The following is a 10,166-nucleotide window of genomic DNA, read 5'->3' as shown; positions in this document are numbered from 1 at the left end:
CAGCTGAGGTTATTGGCCCTGGGTGCTTCCTTCAGAAGTAAAAGACTTGGCTAGAGAGTACCTGGGCAATGCAGAGCCCCAGTACAAGATGCTGCTGTGAACCTAGGGTGTCTCTCAAGGAGAGAGGCCCTGCCCCAGAGACCACCCATGAGCTTCACCACACTGGATAGCAGTACTCCAGGGAGGATGCCACACCTCCAGTGCTGCCAAAGAACCAGAGTCTGGACTTTCATCTGATTCTCAGCCCTGTTTGAGCAGCACCAAGGCCATGCAGATACAAACCGCTCCCTGGTGGTTTCCAACTGGGAGAGCACGGGGCCAGGCCAACACTAGCTGAGCCTGCAGGAACACAGGTGCAGAGACACTCATATGAGGCAGAGCCCAGCCTTCAGCCAGGTTTTCATTGTCACCCCACACTAGCTGCCTGAGCTGTGGGAACTCACCTCTGTGGTCATTCAGCCCTTTGGTAGCACAAGTTTGATGCCTGAGAAATTCAGAAAAAGGAGATATTTCATTACGAGATAATGAACCCATAAGAGAAATCCACTCAGTGGGGAAACTCAGCCCTGGCTCGACAGCCTGCGTGTGCCAGTCCATGGCGTTCCCAGAGTTAGAAGTCACTGCAGAGGAAGAGAAGTTCCTTCGGTATTTGGCAACAGACAGGTCCCTTCAGCCACCACCACATGGTGATGCCACTGGAGAGGCATCTAGGATGAGTCTTTTGCCTCACTTGGACAGCCTGACAGCCTGAAGAGGGTCTCCCTCATGGTGCGGAAGCATCTGTCAGTGAGGTCAGAGACATCACCTGATGTCAGGCCTTTGGTCTCTATTGCAGGCAGAACCTCAACCTTGATTTTGCCTGGGAACAAGAGAAGAGCCTATGAGAAACCCACGTGCCACAGGAGCACCATTCTCTGCCCTCCCAGGACCCCTGCTCCCCCTGCCCTGGACAGGCCCCGCACAGCCCTCATCCCCCCACAGGGCTTCAGGCATCCATCCCTGGAGCACAGGCAGAGGCTGCACTGGTCTCAGGGGTAAGAGATTGCTCTGGGGATTAGACACGGCCCTTGAACAGCTGCACCAAACAGAGTATATCCATTGTGCCCCAAACTGACAGACCAGCCAGAACTTGCCCTTTTCCAAGGCCGGTGTCCCTGCTCTGCTCCCATCTGCTGGCCAAGAGAGTAGGGGGAGCCCAGGGTCACAGACCCACCCAGCTCCAGGGCCATGCCAGGCACAGCCTGCACCCAGTGCTCCCTCCATCTGCTTCTGTCTAACCCTCCTACCTTTGGCTGGCTCCAGCCATTCAGGCAGGGAACATGAAAAGCATGGCTTCCTTCCAGAAATGAGAGTTACTGCTCCAAGTTGACTGAAAGCCAACTTTCTGCCCAGCACTTGTACTGACAGACTTCAGAGCTTTGATATGACCAGCTTCCTTGGTTTGCTTGCAGAGAGGTCCTGGCTTTGAAAGGTCAGGAGGCAGAGCATGCTTGCTTCTTCCCCCAAGCCCTCACCAAATGACTTGGGCTGTGCCAGTTATGAGAAGGAGAGGTGGTATCCAATTTTTAATGAAAACATCCCTCACTGTACTTAATTACATTCTTTCCAGAGTTAACCCAGCTTAGGCTCTGGTGCCAAGTGCTTTGAACTGATTCCACACATCTCTCAGAAAGACTCCTCCTGTTCACCCTAGCTCCGCTTCCCTCCCACACCCTTGTGAACCAGATCTCCACATGGGCATGGCATCAACCCTGTCTCCGAGTGACTGTAAAGACCCTCAGGCTCTTTGGTACCTGATGTAAACAGATTCTTCTTTGGGTTATAGAAGGTTGTGAAGGAGGAATACACCACAGGGATCACTGGAACCTTGGGGAAGAAGAGGAAAAAAAGAGGAGTTACTTGCACTGCAGCAACTCAGGGCAGGCCAGAGATAAGCAGCAAATCCCACGCAGCCCAGCTGACCTGGCCTGGCTCTCAGACATAGAGGGCACGCACAGCCCCACAAGCAAGACCCAATTCCAAAGGCTGGGACAGTCAGGAATCAAATGGGATTGAAACCACTTCCCAGCAGCTCAAGACACAGGGACATTCAAGGCACTAGGACCACGTTACACTTCAGCCTCAGGTCAGCGCTGGCTCTCAGGGCTTTTCATCCCAAGCCAGGCTTCGAAACTCAGGTATTTTCTGACCTGCAGACATTGGAGGATGCCTGTTTTGACAGGCCTTGCCATGCTGTACAAGCATATGTTTGGGGCAGGCTAGCTGGTGTGCCTTTAGCTTCTAAGAAAAGGAGTCGCCAGCTGCAATCAGTTGCTCCCAGGAAAGCTTCAGACAGGCAGAGACACAGCCAGGAGGGCAGGCACAGAGTCATTATTTCAGTGCTGATAACACAGACACAATTTACAGTCAGTGACTCAGGGGGAGGGTTAGCAGAGGTGGGTACCATTTCCACTGTTGTCCCTTCCTTCTGGCAGCAGCCAGCCCCTGCTTTGGTTGCATCACCCTGGCAGGAATGAGGATAGTACAATGCAGGCTACACCCTGGGCTTGGCCAATTGAACCCAGGGAGAGATCTGGCACCTACTCCCTTCTCCAGGATCCCTGCTATAACACCTCTTTTAGGGAAAGCAGTTTCCCCTCAGGCCTCAAGTCATCCTAGTTCTGAGAAGCAAGGCAGAGCATGCACCGGAAGGCAAGGCACCCATCTCCTCCCAGCCACCTCTCCAGCACCTAGTCCCCAGCACCTGGGAGCCGAGCAGGGTGGCCCAGCTTCCAGCAACCACCTGGGCCCAGGTAGCACAGCCAGGTCTTCAGCATCCCTGGCACACCGCCCCAGAGCTCTGCCTAGGCAAGCACCACCGCTCCTTCAAGAGTGCGGAGAGATCTAGCTCTCTGAAGCCAAGAAGCTGTCTGTCTGCTCCTCCACTAACTGCTCACGGATCTTGTCATTTTGGAGAAGGCATTTAAGCAGCACCATATGGCTGTCTGGGAGGGAGCAGCTATTTCCACACAGACCAAGCCCAGATATTGTTCTAAAGCACTAGCATTAACAATTCTGAATCAACACTACACTATTGCAACCGGGGGGATTGAGAAATGCATCAACAGCTTTAGGATTCACCAGGCAAGCTCACAAAGTGCAGCGCCCACCGGGCTCCCTGCCAGAAGCAAGCTCTGTGCTGCAGCTGTGCTCCCAGGAGCAGGTCACAAACACTGTACCACCACACTGCCAGGCGGCTGCGTGCAAAGCCTAGAGCTAAGGGGTCAAGTGTGCCTGTCCCCCACACTCTGCCCTCCAGATGGGACCCCGGGAATGCAGTGCTGGGGCAGTCAGAAGAGAGGACGAGAGGCAGCTTCTCCACTGTCTGCAGCCATCCATCCACAGGAGTCAAGTCACTCCTGCAGGGCATGGAAAAGGCTCCTGCTGGGCAGCACTTATGACACCTAATGGTGGTTTGGCTGAGGAGCTCAGCTGTCACCTGGGAGCACAGCTCACTTGAGAGCAAATAAACCATACCACTGCATGACCAGTCTACAGTGCCACTGCAAAAGAATTCAGGGGCCCCATGCAGGAGCAAAGCACTGTTACCTGTGCCTGGACAGCCAGGTGAAATGCTCCTTTCTTGAATGGCAGCAGATCCCCAGTGCAGTTCCTTGTGCCCTCTGGGTACACCCACACCTTCACCTGCACATGGGGAGATAAGGCTCTGCTCCAGCAGTCCATTTGCAGTGCTCCCTTCCTGCTGGCTGAGCCACCAGCCAGCCTTGCCAAGAGCTGCAGGTGGCTGTAACTCCAGGTGAGCCAGCACCAGGAGTTCCACATCCCCCATGCCACCCCAGGACACCCAGACACATGCCACCCCACCAAGCCCCACAGTCACACTCACTTTGTCAGCTGCCATAGTCTTGGCCACCTCTGCCATCACCATCTTGGCACTGGTTGTGCTCTTCCTGTTGATGAAGATGACACCACCGAGGTAGATGATGAGCCCCACAGTTCCGGCATACATCAGCTCCTTCTTGCCCACCTGGACACAATCGTCGGGCAGGACCTCCATCAGCCCTAACGTGACAACAGAGGGTGAGACCCAGCAGTCACCCCCCCACCTGCACTCAGATGGGACAAGAAACACAGTCTGGGGTGTGGAGGAGAGTACCACGGTCAGGCCAGTGCCTTGTCTCTCTGCTGGCTTCTGCTGCCATCAACAGAGCAGAAGGAGACTTGGCACACAGCAGAATTACAGGGGCAGGGTGGCTGCAGGTCATAGCAAGACCCCTCAAGAGACAGCTTGCTCCTTGGCCCCAGGGTGCCCAGCAGGGCCACCAGGCACACTGACACACATGCTAGGCCAGCCAGGCTATCAGCAAGGCAGGGATGTAAAAGGGAGCTGAGAAGCGCCTGAAGCTGAGCAGTACGTGGGGTGCTGCACAGGGGTGTGATAGCTCAGAGTGAGGGGAGACCCTTCCTGCAACCAGCACTGACAGAGAAAGCTGGACCCGCTGGCTCAGTAGCACAGACTGGCCAGGGCAGGGAGCTGCTTGGCCAGGAGATATGAGCGGGATTTCTCTGATGGTGAGAAAGAGAACTGCTCCCTCCCTCCCACCAGCTCCTCACCCATCATGTCGAGGATGCTCTGGTGGTTGGACACAATGATAGCAGGGCCCTCTATCTCGAAGTTCTCCAGCCCCTTCACCTCAAACCTCACGCCAAAGAAATACTTGAAGGTCTTGACCACAGTTTTGATGATTCTGCAGAAGAGAAGAGCAGTCAACAGCAGGGCAGGGAAGCCACAGGGTCTGCTATACCCAGGGTGGGTGGAAGCAGACAAGAGCTCTGTGAGAGAGAACATCCAGTCTCATTTGCCCTGTGGTCCACCCAGGTGTCTGTCCTGCATGGTCTCATGTGCACAAGGTGCATCAGTTGCATGCTAAGCCCTGTCCACTCCCAGTGTGGGAATTTTACAGGAAGCCTGGGGGAAGCTGATTGCAACTTTGAGGTCAGTACAGCCAGACTCGACAGTCCATGCTTCCTTCAAGCTGACAGCATCAGCTCACAACCAGGCTCACACCAGGCTCTTCAGAAGAGGCAAGTCCAGCCTAGTGCAGCTGCGAGAGCCCTGCAAACAGAGGGCAAACTGGAAGCCCTCCAACATCCAGGAGGGATGGACACTGGTTTCAACACTGGATCAAGGACCACTCCTCCTGCTGCCCCTGTGTGCTGCCAGCTTCTGGCATTTAGTGCTGTTTGCTTCCCCCTATGCCATGGCTGTAGTCTGCTCTGATGTTACCAATGTTTTCTTCCTGAAATCAGCAGAGCCCAGCAAGTTTTTCAAACATTTCTCCTAGGAGGTGCCACTCCCCAGCACATGGGTATTAGCCTGTATACCTGTCACCCAAGGAAGACTCTGCCAATTCCGCTCCTTGCGCTGCCGGAAGATGCTGCTTAATGATACAAACAAACACGGGGTGCCGTTACCCCAGGGGATTCCAAGAACAGAGGAGAATGAAAGTGAAAAACACTTCCCTTTACAACGCAAGGATGCAAGCAGCAAACAGGATGCTCCCCACGTAGCTTGGCAGAGGCTAGGTGCCCCTGGCAAACCCACCTGCAAGCAAATAGCTTCTGCCTGTCAGTTCACTTCCCCAGTGGATCTACAGGTCTGTCCACAGAGCTCACAGCTTTCTTCCCCTGCGCCGAGGGCTGGGGGGCCCAGCTGGCAGAAGACACCAGCAGCTCCACTCAGCCCTGCCAATGCATCAAGCAGGTTGCTGTGCCCTTGCTGAGAACAGCCAGCCCAGGCTCACCAGCCCAGACCCTGCCAGCCCATGGGAGCAGGGCCCATCTGTGCCACCCCCAGACAGGTGGGAGCTGGGGACCCTCCAACTGGGCCAAAGGACACAGCCAGAAGCTGGCAGCATACAGGGGCTATTTTGGGCAGGGGAGCAGCCATTTGCCAGGATAGGAGGCAGAGGAGTGTGCACATGAACAAAGATCCCAGAAGCAGCTCTGCTCTGCTCTCCCCAAGAGCAGATTCAGGAGCTGACCTGCCCTCTGGCAAGGATCTGGATGCCTTGCCTCAGGGCCCACCTTCTCCCTGGCAGACAGGGGATGGAGCCTTCCTCCCTGCAGGAGGGACAGTGTCAGCTTCTCGCCCACCATAGCATCCAGCCAGAGAGCTGTGTAGCACCATCAGCCCGGAAAGCACCCGTCACCCAGGGTGGGAGATGAGCACCTGGCCAGCATCTCATCCTGGCTTGGCAGCAGCTCCCAGCATCTGCTCTCCAGAAGTATCCCCACACCTGCCATCAGCTCTTCAACGACACGCCTCTGTCAATACAACTTTCCCCAGTATGGTCCTACCCACAGCAGGGTTCATAGCTCCGTGGGGTGCCCCACCATGCAGATGGTGAAGGCGCTGGCTTTGAAGCTAGAGTTCAGGCCAGGCCAACGTCCGCAGGTGACACAGCTGAGTGATACCGCTGCTATCGGTCCCTCAGCATTCAAACTTGCTGCAAAGGTTAGAGCTGCACTCAGGGAAAGGACATGGGGAGGTGCACAGGCTGCAGAGCCCCCAAGCACCACAGGCCTGTGCTAAGGTTAGAGGAGTGCAGTCCAGGTGAAGAGATGAGGGGGCAGGTAAGGTGAGGCAGGGTGACATAAATCGGTGAGGTCATGGGGGATGCCATGCCACCAGACTGACCTAAATCCCACTTCTCCTCCCTTCTGACTGCCAACCAAAAAAGAGGTCACTGCTCTGGAAGTCACACTGCTCAGTAGCTGCCGGGAGAGGCTGGTTACACATTACTCAAGACCAGCCATCCAACTTCCTCCTGCCAGTAAGGAGCAGGCGTTTCCTTGCACAAGATGTGGCCTGAGCCACTGAAAGAGGCAAAGGGGCAGAGCTTAGAGCAAGTGAAGAACCACCGGGTGACTGGCAGCCCTGCTGAGCTGGCCACGTCATCCACAGGGTTAAGCAGATGGGTCCTACTCCCCTCCAACCCTGCAAGCAGCTTCTCTGATGGTATGAAGGATCCTGACTTGGTGCAGTCACAGCTGCAGAGAGCTGTAAATCTGATGCACTTATTGCCAGACACAAGGAGAGAGTAGAAAAAATGAGAGGGAATGTGCCTTTTCAGTGCATCTGTAACAGCCTGAGTCTGAAAGCCAACAGCACACAGCTTCATGTGCTCTGCTCCACAGCCTGTGACAAAGGCCTTTTTAGGATCCTCTGATTTTCAAGGATTAATGAAGTGTGCTTACCAGATTGGAAGCTCTTGCGAGAGGTTTCACCGCTAGATAAACAGCTCTATCAGACACAGAGGGCAACCTCTTCCAAGTCACACCAGCTTGGCACTGGAGCCAGGAGCACAGCAAGGACGGGGTGTTCTGCACCAGGCAGCGACGCTGTTATCACTGTCTGTCCACCAGCACGTGCTCTGCTCCAACCCCCTTTCCCAAGCTGGAATAAGCAGACTGGGATATTGTAGAAATAAGGAGCTCACTGGATCACCTCAGCCACAAACCTCCCAGGGGCTGGGATACATGACCAGGATCATCACCCAGTGCCAGTACATGGAAACGATGGGCTTAAGTTACAGGAAAAGGGTGGTTCTGGCCAAAATTCAGCTCTGAGTTTCAACATGAGGAGTTGTCCAGTGCAAGGAGTTCTTGTTCCCAAAGAATTCCTCTAAGTTTACAGGAGATTTACAAAGTTTTAGGGGTGGGAAAAAGAAAAAAAAGAATGCCTCTAACTGACATCATAAATTCTCCCAGCTGCGAAGCTGGCTGTGCATTGGAAAGCTGCTCCTGAGCAAGCCAAGGCAACCAAAGCTGAAGACAGACTGCTGTTTCCAGTGCCTGGGGCCACAGCATCAGAGTGGATCACAGACCATCAGCTTGGGCAGGCAGGGCTGAGCCCACCAGGCAGCACATCAGTACCCTGTGCCCGCTCACTCCACCCTGAGTCCTGCCTGCGAGAGTCACACTGCAAAACAAAGTCCAGCTCCACCAGCTGAGACGCTGCCCAACCTTTGATCCAAAAGGATGTATAAAGGCAACAGGGCTCCCCTTTCCACCACACCCATATAACCTGGCCTAGACACAGATGGTTAGAGTAGGTAAAAAGCTGCCTACGGGAGAGCAAAGAGCCCAAGTTCTCCTGTGCTGCCAGCAGAAGTGCCGGCTCTGCCCTTAAAATGAGCCTTCGCATGTAGAAGAGCTGCTTTTCTCCAGCAGTTCCTCAGCCACCGCCCCAGGCATCCATCCTGTCAGAGGACACAGGCAGCAAGGCCTGACAGCAACAAGCACGCCTGGGGCGGCTGCATGGCCGCTGTGCTCCCTGCACCAGGCCGAGGGCAGAATATTAAACACCGTCAGCCAGCGGGCAGCCCTGCTGGCACAGCCTCTGCTTCTGGAAGGGTAAAAAAACCCCAACCAAACCCAAACAAACACTGCTGTCGTGCAACTTCCCCCAAAACCCAGCCAGCCCCTGGAGCACGGCCGCTTGCCACCATCCTCACACCTTCCAGGCCCCTCTGAAGGGCACATATCCCCAAACAGGTCTCCCTGAAGGTGAGGGCCCCGCTATGGGCCAGAAGAGCCCCCCCAGCACCCTCCATGAGCCAAAAGGCAACCCTGCTGCCACCAGAGCAGCCACCTGAGGGTCTGTCACAGCCCTGAGGTAAAGGAGGCCACCATCAGCCCCCCCACCGCTCCAGAGGCTGGGCCTGAAACCGATCTCCCCAGTTTGTGTTTCACCTTGGGCCCTGCCATGACACCCGTGTGTGTGTTTCCCCCCCCCGCCCCGTGTCAGCGGGGCTGGCTCTCCCCCACGTCGCCTCAGCCACCCCCTCCTCACCTCATGTTCTTGACGGTTCGGCCGCCGTTGACGAGGAGGCAGACGGGCGCCGCCAGCGCCGAGCCGACGACGCACAGCAGGCAGTAGAAGCCGATGCGCAGCGCGAAGTTGACGGCGGGGCTGAGCTCCATCAGGACGTGAAGCAACAGCAGCACCCCCGCGCCCCACAACAACCACCCCAGCTCCATGCCGCCGACCGCCGAGACCGCACAACCCGCCCGAGAACGGAGGGAGACGACCGAGACGAAGAAGCCGCCGCCGCACTCGAACGGCGTGGAGCTACCCCCGCCTTTATGTGGGCGGCGCGGACGGCCCAGCCCGCCCCGCCCGCCGCCGCCCGGCCGCTCCCCTCAGGGCGGGCCGGTCTCCTCAGGGCGCGGCGGGATCTTGTGGAGACCTGGGGGGAGCTTGGGGAGTCCCCTCATGGTGCTATGTGGGTCTCGGGTGCCCGCATGGCACGGTGAGGAGGGCTTTTGGTCCCCTCATGGAGCCGGGGGGGGGGGGTGTCTCTGGGTCCCTCGTGGTGCCATGGGGGCGGTTTCACTCCCCTCATGGTGCCGTGGGGGAGTGTTTGGGTCCCTGATGGCGCTATGTGGGGGGTTTTGGGACCCTCACAGTGTGGTGTAGGGGCTTTGGGTCTGTTCATGATGCTGTGAGGGGGCTTTTAGTCCCTCGTGGCCTGCTGAGGAGGACTTTGGGTCCCCTCATGGTGCCATGTAAGGTCTTTGGGGTCTCCTCATGGTGCCGGGGGGGGGATGTTTGGGTCCCTGATGGTGCTATGTGGGGGGTTTTGGGACCCTCACGGTGTGGTGTAGGGGCTTTGGGTCTGTTCATGATGCTGTGAGGGGGCTTTTAGTCCCTCATGGCCTGCTGAGGAGGACTTTGGGTCCCCTCATGGTGCCATGTAGGGTCTTCGGGTCCCTCATAGTGCCGTATGGGGTCTTTGGGGGTCCCTCGTGGTGCCACGTGGGATCTTTGGGTCCCCTTGTGGCATGGTGTGGGGGTTTCGGGTGCCCTCTTGGCATTACGTGGTGGTTTCGGGTCCCCTTCATGGCATGGTATGGGGTCTTCGGGTCTGTCACGAAAATTCACAACTGACCGAGGTCAGCATGGGTCAGTTGTGAATTTTTGTGACAGATCCCCGCTCGCCACATCTCCCTGCCCCTCGTCTCGCCCACATTCTCCACTGGTGCTTGATGCTGGTTTTCCACCAGCACAAATGTGCTGAGCAGAATGGAGCTTTCCCCACTGGCGCTGGGGTTAGGCAGGATCAGGCCCAACAGCTTTGTGGGTGTGAAGCTGGCAGGGG

The 10,166-nt window shown here is 56.5% G+C and overlaps 1 protein-coding gene across 1 annotated transcript; it reads right to left on the bottom strand.

Moving 5' to 3' along the window:
• Window positions 1–492: 492 nt before the first annotated feature.
• Window positions 493–9,128, bottom strand: AGPAT2 (1-acylglycerol-3-phosphate O-acyltransferase 2). Its single transcript, XM_049831997.1, has 6 exons — window positions 8,858–9,128; window positions 4,615–4,748; window positions 3,887–4,062; window positions 3,589–3,684; window positions 1,794–1,866; window positions 493–859 (listed from the first exon to the last, which is right to left on the bottom strand). The coding sequence occupies exons 1-6, from the start codon at window positions 9,043–9,045 to the stop codon at window positions 708–710; spliced, it is 819 nt and encodes a 272-aa protein (XP_049687954.1). The 5' UTR covers window positions 9,046–9,128; the 3' UTR covers window positions 493–707.
• Window positions 9,129–10,166: the final 1,038 nt, after the last annotated feature.

Source organism: Accipiter gentilis, chromosome 29 (genome assembly GCF_929443795.1).
Source record: "Accipiter gentilis chromosome 29, bAccGen1.1, whole genome shotgun sequence".
Classification (NCBI taxonomy): domain Eukaryota; kingdom Metazoa; phylum Chordata; class Aves; order Accipitriformes; family Accipitridae; genus Astur; species Astur gentilis.
This window is presented reverse-complemented; position numbering and strand designations above follow the sequence as displayed.

What these genes read in the sequence shown, in the direction of transcription:
- AGPAT2 (XM_049831997.1), bottom strand. Translation starts at nt 9,045, where the DNA reads ATGGAGCTGGGGTGGTTGTTGTGGGGCGCGGGGGTGCTGCTGTTGCTT. An exon ending in ACCTGGCTGTCCAGGCACAG is followed by an intron (nt 1,867 to 3,588) that starts GTAACAGTGCTT and finishes TTCTTCCCCAAG; the next exon opens with GTTCCAGTGATCCCTGTGGT. An exon ending in GAAGAATCTGTTTACATCAG is followed by an intron (nt 860 to 1,793) that starts GTACCAAAGAGC and finishes TCTTGTTCCCAG; the next exon opens with GCAAAATCAAGGTTGAGGTT.